This window comes from Leopardus geoffroyi, chromosome C1 (genome assembly GCF_018350155.1).
Source record: "Leopardus geoffroyi isolate Oge1 chromosome C1, O.geoffroyi_Oge1_pat1.0, whole genome shotgun sequence".
In the NCBI taxonomy this organism is placed as follows: domain Eukaryota; kingdom Metazoa; phylum Chordata; class Mammalia; order Carnivora; family Felidae; genus Leopardus; species Leopardus geoffroyi.
In genome coordinates, this window is record NC_059328.1 from 183,531,806 (window position 1) to 183,549,273 (window position 17,468).

The window sequence follows — 17,468 nt, forward strand, 5'->3', positions numbered from 1 at the left end:
TCAGATGTTACAGGCAGTTGGCAGTTACTCTGTTGACCAACAGATCTAGTCTAAAAACAAAAAATTGTTAGAACTGAAAGGATATGAGAAATTACTGACTCAAATCTCCATATTTTACAGTTCAAGGTAACCTTAAACTATTTAGGTTGTCTCTTACTCTTACAAATAGGATGTGTTCCTCAATTCTTAACGTATCTGTGGTTTTACTGGAACATCTCCAAGTTTTCTTCATTCCTCTCTAACTTTGAAACTTGGAGCTTGTGCTAATGAACGGTATTAACCTACCACAAAATAGAATGACTAAAATTTACCTCCTAGTTCCTGTTGTGCATTCAAGCATCTTTTCTTTTTAAAAACTTTATTGCAAAAACAATAAACATAAATGTAAACATAAATTCAGAACAGAAGTCGCCCACAATTCTGGCACATAGTTAAATTAATGTTTTAATTTGTCTATATTATATTTCAGTCCTTTTTCAAATATACGTTAAATTTTTATCTATTTTTGTGATATAAAACAATTTTATATTCTACATTTTATATTTTCACTTAACATTATGCCATGCACATCTTCCCATTTAACTGCAATTTCACCACTATCTTATACCCTCCTCCTCTAACATTATAGGGTAAGTCCTGCCATCATGCAGCAGATAGATGCCAATAAACATATATATGGATTTTTTGTTGATGTTGGGATTATAGCTATAAACATTTCAGTGAAACTTGCTTGTTTTAAACCACACTTAGTACTGCTTAACCACACTTACTATTTTTAATAGCTTAATATCATTCCATAGTAGGGATATAGCAGAATGAATTCAAATTGTCTCCCGTTTTTTCTCTCCCACTAACAATAAATGCAACAGACAGGGGTGCCTGGCTGGCTCAGTTGGTAGAGCATGGGACTCTTGACCTCTGGATTGTAAGTTTGAGTCCCACATTGGGTGTAGTGATTACTTAAAAATAAAAGCTTTAAAAAATCCAATAAATATTTTGGCATATATTTCACTGCTTTTCTGAGGGACTAATAGTCAACTTGTAGTTGCTAGAAAAGTATACTGGCCAGCAGTATTGGCTTTAGACTGGTGTCCCATACTAGAAGGCAATGCTCTGGTCCTTCTCCAGTTGTGTTCCTCCCTGTGTGGCAAGGAGTCTGTAGCTGAAAGATGTGCCCGATTGTAATCTGTGACCTTCTATTAGACTATTTTGATATCTAAGATGCTGCAATTCCCTACCCAAAAGTATTAATTCTAATAACAGAGCTACATGGCTCATTTTCCTATGTCCATCCACTTGAGGGTAACTTATGCCACCATTGCAAACACCCATAGGCCTAAGGGGTAACCAAGGGGCTGAAGGTATAAACAGAGCTTGGTTGTGCCAGCAAGGTATCCATATACGTATGTAAGACTCCTCTTGGTGAAGGATCAGGCTGTAGGTAGGAAGCAAATGGAGTGAGTCACGAGCCACAGGTTGAAGGTGGGAGGCTACCTTCCCTATGCTACAGTGGTCTGACTTAGAACTCCAACGAAGGCAACATTTTTACATCTAAACCGGTTCTTCTAGGTTGTCATGAAGGCATATTTGTCAAAGTATGGTGAGAGAACATATTTTATTTAATGATCTTTTTAGCTTTTTTTTTTTTTTTTTTTTTTCACTTTTAAGTATTTCAACATCTGGTATAAAAGCTTCCACTTATACTGTTTTGCTCAGGACCTGAGAATGTTAGAGGCAGGCCTATTGGTGTCTGTTTTGATTGTTGTCTTGTTCTGATTGGTAGGCATTTGTACCATATTGGCTGTTAAATATTTTAAATATCACCCTTGCTTAGCTGCAATTTTATTTCTGCAGCATAGATTCCATAGGGTAGGACTGATTGGTAAAAGGATTTAATTCTAATTTTAATTAGTATTATCATATGCCATATTTTATCATTCACATTTAATGTCTTTAAGATCAGGATGCATCTCATAATCAAAGAGAAGAAAGTATTGTATCATTGTTCAATTGGCAGTATTCTCTTCCTTTGATAAAATAATGGTACATCTTTGCTATAGACTGAATGTTTGTGTCCATTCAAAATTCATATGTTGAAATATAATTTCCATCATGATAGTATTAGGAAGTGGTGCCTTCGGGAGGTTATTAGGTCATGAGGCTGGAGCCTTCATGAATGGGACTTGTGCCCTTGTAAAGAGACCCCAGAGAGTTTTCCTATCCCTCCTATGATGTGAGGGTACAGAAACAGGGAACAGGCTCTTACCAGATACCTCATCTACAGCACCTAGTCTTGGAATTCCCAGTTCCCAAGCAGAGAAATGAATGTTGTTCAAGCCACCCAGTCTATGGGATTTTTGTTATAGCAGCCTAAATTGACTAGACAGTCTTACAATTGCTATCTTAGATTTGATGAAATACAGTATTGTCCTACTGTAGCAGTTCCCATACCCACTATCACTGTAGGAGAGTTCCTGTCTTTTGGCCTGCAGCAGGTGGTATCACTCTTTTTAAAACTTTTTGTCAATCTTTTGAGTAAAAAATAATATAACTCTTGCTTTAACTTGGATTTCCCTACTTACTAGTGATGTTGAGATTTTTAAAAACATACTTATTAAATATTTATCTTTTTGTAAATTAGTTATATACTTTTTCTATTTTTAAATTGTGTTTTCTCTGTTTACCAATATATAGATATTATATTATAGACATTAAACTTTTATCTATCATTCTATTGTAAACAGAAATTATATAGGGGAGAAATGCGATGCAAGGGAATGGTTGGTGAGTCACCCCACAGTGCTGGGAGCCTTGATATTCAAACCAGTCATTCTTTGACATCTTCCCTCCTGGCTTCCCATGGAAAATCGGGAATTCTACATGAACTGTGGGAGATGTGATCCAGTGACTAATGAAATCAGAGGCCTTGGTTCCCCGACCCCTGCTAAGGTTAGATGGGGAGAAACAGAATCCAACAATGTATAAAACATATTATACACCCTTACTAGATGGGATTTATCCCACGTATCCAAGTTGATTCAATATAAAAAATTAATGTAATACTCACATTAATAAAGGACAAAGGATGAAACCACATGATCAATCATCTCAAAATCTTCAGTGAAGCATTTGGCAAAATCCAACCCCCTTTAATAATTTAAAAAACTCAACAAACTAGAAATAGAAGGAAACTTCCACAAACTGATAAGGGGCATCTGTAAAAACCCACAACTAACCTCATATATAATAGTGAAAGGCAGGATTCTTTCCCCCCAAGATCAAGAACAAAATAATGATGTCCATTCTCACCAGTTCTATTCAACATCATACCTGAGCTTCTCATTAGGGCAATTCAGCAAGAAAAAGTAATAAAAAGTATCCAGATTGAAAATGAGGAAGTGAAACTATCTCCATTTTCAGATGACATGATGTTATATATAGAAAATCCTAAGGAAACCACTAAAAAATTATTAGAAATAATAAACAAGTTTAGCAAGTTTGCAAGATACAAGATAAATTTTTATAAATCAATTGTATTTCTATACATTAGCAATGAAAAATTTGAAAGTGAAATTAAGAAAACCATTCCTTTAACAGTTGCATCAAAAGGAATAAAATACTTAGGAATAAATTGAACAAAAGAAGTGTAAAACTTGCACAGTAAAAACTACCAAACACTGTCAAAAGAAAGACCTAAATAAATAGAAAGACATTCCATGTTCATGGACCAGAAAACTTAATATAGTAAATTGGGCAATACTCCTCAAACTGACTTACGGATTCTAAATGTAAGAGTTATACCTATAAAACCCTTAAAACAAAACATAAGAGTAAATCTTTATTACTTTGAATTAGGCAGTGGTTTTTTTTTTTACATATGATACTAAAAGTACAATTTTTGTGCCTCAAAGGACACAATCAAGAAAAAAAAATAGAATGGGAGAAAAAATGTGCAAATCCTATATTGATAAGGGACTTGTACCTAGGATATATAACAAGTTTTTACAACTCAACAATATAAAAGTAAATAACTCTACTTTAAAATGGGCAAAGGATTGAGGGGGGCCTGGGTGGGTCAGCCAGTTAAGCCTTAGACTTTTGATTTTGGTTCAGGTCATGATCTCACAATTCGTGAGATCAAGCTCTGCATTGGGCTCTGTGCTAACAGTGAAGAGTCTGCTTGGGATTCTTTCTCTCCCTCTCTCTTTCTCTTCCCCTCCCCCACTCGTGTTTGCGAGCTCTCTTTCTCTCAAAATAAATAAACTCTAAAAGAGAACATTAAAAAAATAAATAAAATGGGTAAAGGACTGAATACACATTTCTTCAAAGAAGATTTAAGAATAACCAATAAGCACACAAAGCAATGCTCCACATCATTAGTCATGAACCAGAAATGCAAATCAAAACCACAATAAGATATCACTTCACACCCACTAGGGTGGCTGTAATAAAAATAAATGGGAAGTAAGATAAGGGTGTGGAGAAATTGAAACTCATATATTGTTGATGGAATGTTTGGCAGTTCCTCAAAAAATAAATCTAGAGTTACCCAGAAATTTCAGCAATTCCACTTGTACATATAAACATAAGAAAACTGAAACACAAGTCCATACAAATATCTGTATACAGTGTTCATAGCAGCATTATTCATAACAGCTCAAAAGTAGAAACAACTCAAATGTCATCAACTGATGAATGGATAAACAAAATGTGGTATATCCATACAATCAAGTTGTTATTTGGCTATAAAAAGGAATGAAGTAATGATACATGAAAAAACATGGAAAAACCTTGAACACTTTATGCTGAGAAGCCTGTCACAAAGGACATACATTGAATTATTTCATTTATATGGGATGTCCAAAATAGACAAACTCATAATGATAGGAAGTAGGTAAGTGGTTGCCAGGGAAGGCGAGAAGGAGCGGATGGAGAATGACTGTTAATGTATATGGGGTTTCTTGTTCGGGTGATGCAAATTTACCAGAATTAGATAGTGGTGCTTGTTACAGAGCTTTTTGAAATCACTAACAATGATTGAATTTTATACCTTAAAAGAGTGAATTTTATGGTATATCAATTATATTTCAATAGATCTGTTATTGAAAAAAAAGTGGCTGCTGGTTTTGGACCACAGACCATAGTTTACCAACCCCCTGTTGCATACAAATATTTACTGTCATAGAAGAAATTACCATGCTATATGGTAATTAAGATTATGAACTCTAGAGTCACCTAAGTTTGAATCCCAGATCTGCCACTAGTTATTGTGTATTGCTGGGGGGTTATAATAACATCTATCTTCTAGGTAGGGTGAAATGGGTTGATACATGGAAAGCACTCACAGCAGTGCCTGGCACAGAAGTATTCAGCGGGTATGGGCTATTTTTATTATTCACTCTGATTGAAAAAGTAGCTCGACTAATTCGACAAGATGACTTTTATTTGGTGCTCTGTCAGAACCAGCAGCTTAATAAGAATGTCCTCTGTTCCCCATCCAGGTCACTATCAGATCATGAGGCTGGCAGCTGGAAAAATGAGGATGGATCATTAATATACACTAGAAAATATGTTCTTATCTCTAGGAAATATTGTTAGCACCCTGAAGGGCTTTTCTTTTTCCATATCTAAAATATATTGTGGGAAATTAATTAGTTTTCTCAATCTAATTTCTAGTGTCAGCTGTGACATCACAAAGCAAACTCCCAGATGGTACCAACTGAACCCTTTATCAGCTTTGTTAGCACTGATGCCAAAATGAAACTGGCCCAGCAGCCCCATCAAAATTTACATGCTAATGGGTAGACCCTTGTGAATGAAGTTAAGCAGAAAATGAATCATTAGGTAACATTCCTCTAGCAAAATCATCCTAGATTTGAAGTAATAATGAAACAGCAAAGAGTAAACTCAAGACTGAAAAAGAATGTAAAATAGAAACATGGCATGCACTTAGAAATGGAGAAATCATTTCTAAAAAAACAAGAAGTTCAAAGGGAAATTATAAACACAAATTAGCTTTCTTTCCTTTTAGTTGAAAATTGAGATTTTCAGGAAAATTTAACATTTGAAGGCAAATTTAGTTTTCACTTAAAGAGCAAGACAGAATTCCAGTGGTTTTAGTTTTTTGTCTTCTGTGGAAAGCCTACTGCTAAGTATTCAGTTTGTCATTGTTATTACTAAGATGTTTGATCCATACACTCCTTTTGTTCATTCTGTGGCTCTTAACCATCTGTCATGTTTTCTGGAGAGCATCATAAACACATTTAGGTTAAACCATATGGTCATGAAACCTGTCATCCTATTATAATGAAAGTCTGGTTGGTTCTTTTTCTTGTGTTTGTTTGTTTTTAACAGAAATGCACTTGACCATTCTTCTTTAAAAGCATCATCCTAATCCTGGAACCAAACTTCAGTCTGATAATAAATCAACTCTGAGTCTACAGCAACTTAAAGTAAACAACCTGAATAACAGATGTTTTGAAATGGCCAAATTTTCTCATCAATTTTACTCAAATACTATGTGAAATGGCTTTGGGGCTTTCATTATATTGACCTCCTCAGTTTTTACTTCCGCACCTCCAATGCTTTTTCCTTCAATCATCCTAAACTACCCACTCTTTAGGTTTGTCATCAAAACTGTGCCACCTCTGAAAGCCTTACCTCAGGCATCCCATGTTTAGCTCATCACCTCTGATGCTACAACTCAGCAATTCTTCCATCTTGCCAAGACCTTCAGTTCAGTGACTCTACCCCTTGTTCATTCTCCATAACCTCCCTCATGACTTCACTTCCTTCCTTACCCAGTTTAGAATCCATGATCCATATAACCATATCTATTGAAATCACCATAGTTCCATAGCTCCCTTGACTCGCCTCACAAAACTCTATCCCTTTTTAAATCCTACTATGTACTTATTCTATGCCTGTACCCAGACATCTGATGAAAAACCCATCAGGATGACTGGTATCATTTAAATTAATGGTCATAAATCTCAAATGTACTAAGCCCTAATCAGCAATCTTCCTTTGCTGCTCCAAAATGTTCCTTCCAAAATTACTTTCCATCGCTTCCCAGACCTTCTTCCTGCTCTCTTCCAGACACTCCCTCAGCATCAATATGATAAAACATGTCCTATCTTAAAAAAACAATACCCTCTCCGGTCTCCAGAGCTTCCTTCAACTACTGCCTTGCTTTTCTTTTTCCCTTCAGCTTCTCTGCTTTCTTTATCTCCTCATCCTATCCTCTGGATTGTTGCCCCCACCACTCTGATGCATCTGCTCTTACAAAGATCACTAATAAATTTTATGTTGCCAAACCCAACGTCACTCTGTCATGTCTTATTTGAGTTTCCAGAAGTGACTGAGACCATAGATACAACTGAAGCTCCTTTTACCATGACATTCTTTTCCAGGTTTTAGAGATACCTTGTTTTCTTGCATTTCCTCCTTCCTCACTGGCCATTCCTTTTTGATGTTCTCTGCTAGGTCCTCTCCTCTTTCTGACCTCTAAATGTTGGTGTGCCCATGGTTCAGTGTCCTTCTCTCTCCCTATTACTCCCAAGGCAATCTCCCATGGTCATCTATAATTTCACATGACCCAAGCCCCAGCCTCTCTGCCAAACTCTAGACTATTTACTTGACATCAAACCATCAGTAAGGTCAGCCAACTCTACTTTCAAGAATACTCCAAAATTTCCTCATTTTCTCCATTTCCCTTGTTGCCACACCATTCCAAGCCACCATGTTTACTTGTCTATTCTATTGCAGTGGCCACTGAACTGATCACTAGGGTTCCTCTCTTTCTTCCTTACAGCAGCTAGAATGATCTTTTAAAAACAAAATAGGACCACAGCCATTTTTCTCCTTAAATTTCTTCAGTGGATTTTTATCACATTCAGAATAAAATAGAAACTACTTCTTCTGGCTCATAAAATTTAATAAGATCTGGCTCCAGATTGCTGTTGAGCTCATCTCCTACCCTACAAGTCTGTAGCCACACTGGCCCCATTTCTGTTCCTGGAACATACCACATTCACTCCTGCCTTTGGGTGTTGGCACTGACTGTTCTCTTTCCTCTGGTCTTTATATGGTTGGCAACTTGTCATTAAGATCTGAGCTTAGATGTTTGTAAATCTTAGGAATCCCGACTATAAGAAATATGAGTTATTCAAGTTCTCAAACTTGCTGGGTGCTTTCAACTGAATATAAACCTGGGTAAGTTTTTTTTTACTCCAAGTACCACTTCACTTCACTATTTTTTCCTTGAAAATTATAAAATCCTTCTAGAATTTAAGTTTGCTTCATTAAATCGTCATTTATCTTTGTGATGGTAGCCACAAAGATTTAAAAAAAAAGTATCCTAGAAATTGTGTCTACCAATGCCTAGAGAACATGAGAGAACATGAGACAATAGTGCTTTGTTGCCAGATCTTGCTATGTGACTGTGGGCCAAGTGCCCCATCGTTGTGAACAGAATTCCCCCACCTGGACGTAGATACGATCATACCCTGCTGAAGACAAGGAATGTATATCTGCATACATGCATTCGTGTATTTAATAACAAAAGAATTGGGGCGCCTGGGTGGCTCAGTCCGTTAAGCGTCTGACTTCGGCTCGGGTCATGATCTCGCGGTCCGTGACTTCGAGCCCCGCGTCAGGCTCTGTGCTGATGGCTCAGAGCCTGGAGCCTGTTTCGGATTCTGTGTCTCCCTCTCTCTCTGACCCTCCCCTGTTCATGCTCTGTCTCTCTCTGTCTCAAAAATAAATAAACGTTAAAAAAAAAAATTGAAAAAAATAACAAAAGAATTAAGTGTCTCAATTCTGCGCAGTACTTTTCTCCTCTCCACTCACTTGCATGTGCTCTTTTCTGGAAAAACACACAATCAGGGACCATGTTGTCAACATTGCTTCTGAAATTCTTTTTCTTTTTTTTTACAATTTATTTTAATAGTGTATTTATTTTTTTTTTTTCAACGTTTATTTATTTTTGGGACAGAGACAGAGCATGAACGGGGGAGGGGCAGAGAGAGAGGGAGACACAGAATCGGAAACAGGCTCCAGGCTCTGAGCCATCAGCCCAGAGCCCGACGCGGGGCTCGAACTCACGGACTGCGAGATCGTGACCTGGCTGAAGTCGGACGCTTAACCGACTGCGCCACCCAGGCACCCCGGTAGTTTATTTTTGAGAGAGAGAGAGAAAGGGCATGAGAGAGGACAGGGGAGAGGCAGAGAGAGAGGGAGACACAGAATCCGAAGCAGGCTCCAGGCTCTGAGTGGTCAGCACAGAGCTCGACATGGGGCTCGAACTCTTGAGCCATGACATGAGGTCATGACCTGAGCCAAAGTTGGTTGCTTAACTGACTGAGCCACCCAGGCACCCCTGAAATTCTTTTTCTTAAACTTGTAAGTGCTCTTTAACAGGTATACATATTTGAGCCTGTTTATGCAATTCCTGTGAAAAAATAGTTAAAAATATGGCTGGCTTCACAAATAACAAATCGATGAAGAAATGATTCAGCAAAAATGGTGAGGAGGCGGATAAGTTGTGAGGTGGCAGAGCACCAGCACTGAGGACAGGGTGGTTGCACGCTGGGTTTGGTGGGACATTTGGTGGTACCCCTGGCCTAGTAAATGCTAGTAGCAGTTTACTCCCACCCACAGTTACTGTGCCAGTCCCAGAGCTCATGTTTCCAATCACCCCCTGGAGTGCTTGAAAATTAATGAATGGCACAGCCATTATCTTTGCTGCTTTATATTTTACAGCAAATGTATCTTCAGTATGAAATTTGCCAGAGGCAATTCATAAAGCACTTTGACCCACAACATTTTTTATGTTACGTTAATAGCTTTTTAGTTGAATGCCTTTGTGCCTTGCAAGCTAATTCTGGTACACAAGGGGCGGATGTAACAGGATCTAAACCTGCTGAATGGAATTAGAAGGATCCTTTGACAAGTGGTTTGGAGACAAAGTGCACCAGCAACGTTCAACAATACAGCTACTGTAGCAGAAGCCATCGGCTCCTTTCTGCTTGCTTATGACAGCACAGGTGAAATTAGGGGATCCCTATGTTTTTCTTGAATTTAGGAAGTCAAGTAAACAATTTCCTTAGCAAGACTGGGAAGAAGTTATTCTAGGAAGATGCTATGCTCTGGAAGGACATTGTGATAGATCCAGTGAGATAAATAGCTTCCCAAATAGTTCCCAGTGATTACTGCCTCTTGGTAGTCAGACCCTTTGGTCCCTTGAACATGGAACAAACTTAGTGATTTGCTTCTTATGAATAAAACATTATGGAAAAAATAACGAAATTTCACTTCAATATGCAGTTTAAAAGCTGTCACTTCTGGGGCACCTGGGTGGCTCAGTCGTTAAGCGTCTGATTGTTGATTTAGGCTCAGGTCACGATCCCACGGTTCGTGAGTGCCGACAGTGCAGAGCCTGCTTGGGATTCTCTCTCTCTCTCCTTCTCTCCCTGTCCCTCCCCATCTTGTTCTCTCTCCCTCTCAAAAAATAAAAAAATAAATAAAACTTAAAAAAGCCATCACTTCTGTCTTATACTTTCTCTTTCTGGCTTTTTTCAGCTTGCTAGCTCTAGTGAGGTAAGCTACCAGGTTGGGACCTGGCCCTGTTGGGAATGGAAACATTTGGCATGGAATTGAAGGCAGTGAACAGCCATCAAGAAACAAAAGCCCTCAGTCCAACAACCCATGAGGAATCTACCAACAACCATATGAGTAAGTTAGAAATGAATCTTTCCCCGGCTAACACCAAGATTACAACCCATGAGGGGCCCTGCAACAGAAGACCCAACTAAACTGTGCCTGGACTCCTGACTCTCAGACACTGTGAGATAATACACATTTGTTGTTTTAAGTCACTAAGTTTTGGGGTAATTTGTTTCACGGCATTAGGTAACTAATATAGACACTCAGCTCTCAACTACATGAAGTACCTACCTGTGGTATGACTCACGCTTCACAGTCGTCCAGAATGAAAAGCACCAACATTTGTATATTTGAATAAGGAGTGAGACATTGCAAAGTACAAAACCTTCCTAAACATCTCTAAGCAGGAACAACCCCAACAATCACAAAACATTATTGCCAGGATGGCATAAAAGAAAGAACATCTATAGGCACAGGTTGTACATTCAGATCATCAATTATACAAATTTGAGCAAATTATATAATTTCTCTGGAATTCAGTTTCTTCATGATGGGATTGGGCTAGACCGTAAGAACTGCTAGCACTCTAGAACACTGTGCTTTGAGGAACTCCAGAGGGCCCCACCCCAGAGTCTCTTTCTCTTCAGCTGGAAACGGCATCCCTGGGAATTTGTTCCTTAATGCTTCTAAGGACTGTCCCTGAAATTATTACTTAATGGGAGGAATTCTGAATGTGAGAAAGAGAGAAAATTCTATTGACACCTCTGAGATAGTGCAGTGAGGTGGGGCCTTGTATTGCAATGAAGCAGTTGAAGGGTAATGGTGGCAGCCACAAAGATAAGTGTGGTTGATTTCACAATTTTGAGGACCCAGTAGACTTCCCCCTTTCTGAGATATGTGATTTACACAGTCACATTGCCCCTCTCACCGTGAGTGCCTTAGGAATCTAGAGCAAGCTCCCATTCAGTCAGAGCCACTGTATTAAATCTTATGGTTCCCATATTTGTGCTCTTTTTCTGTCCCAATTTTTCTACTTCCAGTTTATCACGTGTCCTTTGTTGCACGCCAGCTCAGATCCTTTGCCAAAAAAATTGGAAGCACAAATAAATACAATAAACACGATTATACATATTTAACTTTTCCCCCTCTAACTGAGTTGGTATAAACAGACATAGCAAATCTGGAAATACACTTCTATCTTGATTGTTAATTTTCAAAATTTAAGGACAATTTGGCTTCGGTGGCGACCAAGATTTAAGTTAGCGGAATAATTGGTAAAATGACCATAAACTGGAAAAATTAAAGACAGACACAAATTGTAACAATATTTGTACCGTTTTTATTTGTAAAAATAACCATCTGAATGCATTTCCATAGTATATTACAGTTAAGTACTTCATTACATTATTAGCATTCAGTAGTTGAAAAAGTATTAAACTGTGCTTGAAAAGATTCAGATTGGTTCAAAGTCATTCACTGAACTAAAAGTCATTGTCTTCATTTTTACAGTCATGACATTTACCAGAGTCATTCAACTCCAATTTACATAAGAAAACATTACAGACAAAATCCCACTGAAATCATCAAACAGTATTTTATGCGATTACAAATATGTTATGCAAAATATAACACTGGCACCAGATTTGTATCATCGTGCTTTGCAAAGATATATTGCACATGCTAAAGCATAAAATATGTAGACGAAACTACCAAACAAAAGATATTTGCATTGAATTTTTAGATCACTGCATAAGAAACGCATAAAATTACATTTTTACACACACTCAGATTGTCACTATCTTAAAACGCTTTTCCCCTAGAACATTGACCTATGGTTTACAGTTTTGTAAGAAGAAAGCATTTTAGCACTGCAAAATTCAACATAATTCCCATAGAAAACTTCGGCATTTTCATTTCAAAGCAGGTAAAGGGGAAATAGGAAAAAAAGACACTTTATACATTCAAAGAAAGGCTGAAATGAAAACTCACTGGTATTATATTGCTCCGATAACACTCAAACGAAAAAAATACAAAACATTTCACAGAACATTTTCAGAATATACAAATATAAAAAGGCACTCCAACTTCATATTACAAGACAAAAAAGGGGGTGAGTTCTTCAACCAATGCAACAGATAAGCAAACCAAGTTGCTCAACAGTACAAAGAATAACGAGTGCAGCAAATCCATTTGATGTTCTTATTCTAATCTTATAATAAAATAAAAAATCAAGCAGCTGTTTACTGCCTAAAGTACCAAAACATACTATGGTGCCCTTTTAGTAGTGATAAATAGAAATCCCCTGAGCTTTTTACTGTAGAATCATAGCAGATTTTAGGCAATTTGGAGATAGTAATGTATTTACCAAGGATAGGCAGACACGGCGAATAGGTTAAGTGCAATGAAACATGATCCCTGTGGCTGTGGTTAAAATACAGTCCAAAAACAACACATTTAGGTAAAAGCGCTAAACAGCTAAGACTCAGTTAAAAGCATAATTTTTTTTTTCTTAGAAAACTATGATGCAAATCTAGTTTTATTTCTGCGAGATGTACTTGAAACACACAGAACTCAGAGTTTTAAAAGTCATTTCCTAAAGAAAAAAATTTGGTCTTGGGGAATGGAGAAACTGAGAGAGTGTGGGAGAGAGATCTGATTCAATGAACAATTCAGAGCGAGCATGATTTCATTTTGTTCCTTTGTCCTCCCTCTATCAGTGAGAGAGGGGAGAAGTCAAAATCCAGCTACATGGAGAGAAATGTCCATGGCCGCCACCGCTTTGCTGCAACCTTCCTTGTATCTCTAGGCTACTCTGCAGGAAAAATGTGAACGCTGCTTCACCCACTAAAAGCAGGCATTTCCTTTCCTGCTTTAAATGCCAATGGAGAAAGATTTCCATTCACTTCTAGAAAAGACACCACAGTATATCGTGCTTTTTTTTTTTAGCATTGGATCTCCCTTACTTTCAGTGTTTTGGTAAAGACAAGGTCATTATTGCTCATTAGCAATTTATCTACTTTTTAAAAATTCATCTTCCCTAAACAAACAAAAAGGACAGAGGAAGGAGGGGAGCACAACACCAAGAATTTAAAAAACAATGTTGGTGGTGTCAAAAATCGTCAGTGGAATTAATATCAATTCTAGAAGTCCTTTGAACAAGTTCTCATCTGTGAAGAACCCAACGTGAGTTTTTAATTATATCCAGAATATTAAAAGAGTAAGAGTAAAGTCTTTTACAGTTAGATGAAAAATATAATACGGTATGTGTATTTGATCCAGATATGATAGAACACTGTTTTAAAAATATCTCACACACGCTATAAAAGAGAAATTTCCAGGGTGAAAATTGAACTGATTATAAAACGTCAGAGTCCCGCCCGAATGCAACACGTTTCTCTCCGGTTTCTTCCTCAAGCGGAAAATAGCACTTGAGCTGGTGATTTGTATTTCTTCTCTTGGTACATGGACTCACACACTGATATCATTTCCCATTCCGTTTGGGGGACCACGTGAGATTTTCAGCGTGTTCAGAATAGTTCCTGCATCTTTCTTTGGGCCACCTTTGTGCATATGATCCACCACCCACCTGAGTTTTCATCTCGCAGAAGAGCTTTAAGGACAGCAGTGTCTCCTAGGCTCTCAAGGCTGGCTACAGACTGGGGCTGAGCCCTGGATGTCGCACCCCTCTCCAACCGACGCGGAAGAACCTGAGGGTCGGCTGGCAACCTTAGCAGGGGAAATGCTGGGCTTGGCCCAGGACTGCTGGCTAGCCCAGAGAGGGTCCAGAGGGTTTTTCTGCTTTTTTGTTACTCCAAGTCACGCACACAGCAATTAACACAGAGAACAAACAACGGATGTTCCTCGACATTTGTTTCATTTCAAATAAATACAAACACATTTACATCAAAAGTATATGAACATTTTCTCTAGTTTGGCAAAAAAAAAAAAAAAAAAAAAGCCTTGGTCAACACATTCTCAGTTACAAATGTTAAGCCATCAACTAGAAATCTGTGTCATAAGAAATATAAAATACAACAAAGACTGTTACACAAAAAGATTACAGTTGAACTCCATAGAAAAGCTACTTCAGTTCTCATTTCCATTTTGAAGGAAAACAATTAAATTCTTCCATTTTAGACTGAAGCATTTTGGTCCTCACGTATAGCTGGTTGATGAACTACAGACATATATATATATATATATATATACACACACACACACACACACACATACATCTATGTGTGCGTGTGTAGGTGCATAATGTTTAAAGAGTTTCATTCTTCTTTTTGTACAGCTATTCCAGGTGCAGAACGGGGTCCATTTGACCTAGAAGCTTTGGCAGAGGGAGCAGACGCAGTATTCACTATGTTGATTTGATCATCAAGTAACTATCAGTTGGCTTTAATTTCCACATCACCCATTTCTACTTTCTGCTTTCACCTCCTTTGCTTCCTTCTGTAGTCACACTTCCACTCACTTGGCATGACCTTGACTGAGAAGCTCATTTAACATTTTACTACTGATAAACAAGGTCGATGGTTCTGATGTTTTTTAAAAAGTTAGCATTCTGATTTAAGGATGAATTAACAAATAAATAAAGGGTAGTTTCATATTAAATTTGCATATGTCTCAAAGTTTTGGTGCAATACAACTTTTCACCTGAACTTTTATTACATAGATTTGGATTCAATCAGTCAGGTGAAAACTACTCACAGACTTGTTACAGGGAGTATTCGGTGCCATATTTGTGTTAAATGAAAAAAGCAACTTCAATTTTCAGTGAATTTTTCCATTCATCTGGCAACTTTGACAAAATCCTTGGAAAGAAGTTCTGGATATTTAAGTGCGTATTATAGAGAAGATATATGAATAATTGGACTCCCTCAAAAAGATTATTACAGGCATCATTTCTGAAGATGAACACCTTTACTTTGGCTTCTAGTAAGGAAGTAAACATCAAAGTGAGAAGAGATTTGAGGCAATTCCTATCCATACCTTCCATCCCCTCCCAGGGGACATGAATGTCATACTGATATGCTTCTTAGAACTCACAACTGCGTGAGTATATGAAAAAAAATTCTTTATAGAGAACCGCTCCCTCTCAATTGCATTATGCCAAAAGAAAAAGAATTAAATGCATTTTTTACTTCTTACTTAAATGAGAGGTAGACTTTCACAGAAGTATCTTAGATCTAAGGAAAACATAAAGACAAATAAAAATTGGCGCCCATCTGTGTGAGTGCTTTGTCCTACAGCCTAGCTGCCCTCTCTGGGTTTGATTAATTCCTTCTCTACAGGCTTCTGGAAGCCCAGGCCCATGATAACACTTGAACACAACATAAACCTGGAAGTCAAATTTCTTTCCCTTCTTCCATTATGGGTGATGAGGGAAAAGCTTCTACAGTCCAAAGTCAAAACGTTTCTGAATCAGAATCATTTTCATTGTACCCGTCCTCTGAGCCTACGTTGTTACTGCACAGGCTAACCATACTACCCAGATTGGAGAGGGTCGTCCTGCTCAAATTGTCTTTTTTAAAACAAACGAAGTTGACAGCCGTCATTGTACTGGGAGGAGAAAAAGGCATCATGGTAGCCAAAATGAGGGCCAGGCAGTCAGCCACGTCTTTGTTAGGAGCGCAAGCCAGGGCCGGGGTATGACCTGGGCGTAAATGCAGACAAGGCAGTGGTTAGTCCAGGAAATCCAAAGGCGCCGTGAGCATTCCACAGTACATCTCAAACGACCTCACACGTGGAGATGTATGTTGAGTTAGAAATCATGCCAGGCAAAAAGAGGAGTTACTTCCCATGAGTCATGCTAGGGGTGAGGCTAGAGGGAACTGGGAGAGGGAGACACTTCATGAAGGGTTTTGGGGTTTGTTTTTGTTTTTTCAGTTTACATGACAACAAGCACTATGTTATCCGAAGTTAGGCAGAATTCTAGTCTTCATCTAGTGAACAGAAACACAAGGGGGCAGGGATGGGACACAATTCCACACAAAAAAACCAGCAACAGGACAACCACAAAGGTGTTTCCACTTGAGAGCACACGCACACCATGCGCCTCAGGCCTGGGCCAGAGCACTCTCATTCTGAGAACAATGACTTTCCATCGTAGGTAATTGTGTGTCAGGTTAGGAGAGATACTGAAAATCAGATGTCCGTAAAAGTGACTAATGCAGATTTGTTGCTCTGTATATATTTATATAAAGTCTATACCAATTAACTAGTTCTAGGAAAATGGAATCATTTGAGCAGATCAGACACAGGAAAGCACTGGTTGTTTGTGATTTGAAATTTACTATCAATTAGCGGAAATTTAATAGAATTAAAAAAAATACCAATACCACCAATCAAAGTCCCAAATCCCAACTGTGGAAAAATGACTGTCGAGTCATGTCATTCTCTACCATTTAGACTTGATGTGTCCTATCCAGAAGAGAAAACTATCTCAATACGTGCAACAGGCGCACGGGGAGGTAGATCAATTCTTTGATTTAATTACTATCCCTACCCAGCCTTTATTCTACTGACCTGAAAGGGTTAGCCTATCTTCTCTGTTGGCAAAGTTCCTACCACCTCTCCCTCATTCATTCAGAGGAACTGGCTTAATAAAACCCAACCTTTTGTTGTTTTATCAACACTTGACCTAATTTCTGCTCCTGCCCTCCTTCCCCCAACAGATTATTCCTCTCTCTAGTACGAAAACCAATAAAAATAGACAGGTATGATTTATGATTGTGCTGCTGTACAAAACTGCCCCAAATTGTTCCCAGGCCTTTGGGATACAGCTAAGCTCTAAGAAA

General features: G+C 38.1%; 1 protein-coding gene across 11 annotated transcripts in view; it reads right to left on the reverse strand.

The window, feature by feature from the left end:
- The window catches only part of ANKRD44 (ankyrin repeat domain 44), a 343,429-nt gene that overhangs the window by 3,590 nt on the left and 322,371 nt on the right, over nt 1-17,468 (reverse strand). For 6 of the 11 annotated variants that reach the window (XM_045480610.1, XM_045480609.1, XM_045480608.1 and 3 more), the window contains one exon: nt 11,982-16,324. The exons of 1 other annotated variant lie outside the window; for it this stretch is intronic. In XM_045480610.1, coding sequence (XP_045336566.1) covers nt 16,077-16,324 — 248 coding nt within the window. In that variant the 3' untranslated portion in view covers nt 11,982-16,076. Of the gene's footprint in view, nt 1-11,981; nt 16,325-17,468 lie in introns of those variants that run through there. 4 more of the 11 variants (XM_045480614.1, XM_045480613.1, XM_045480612.1 and 1 more) reach the window with 1 other exon arrangement.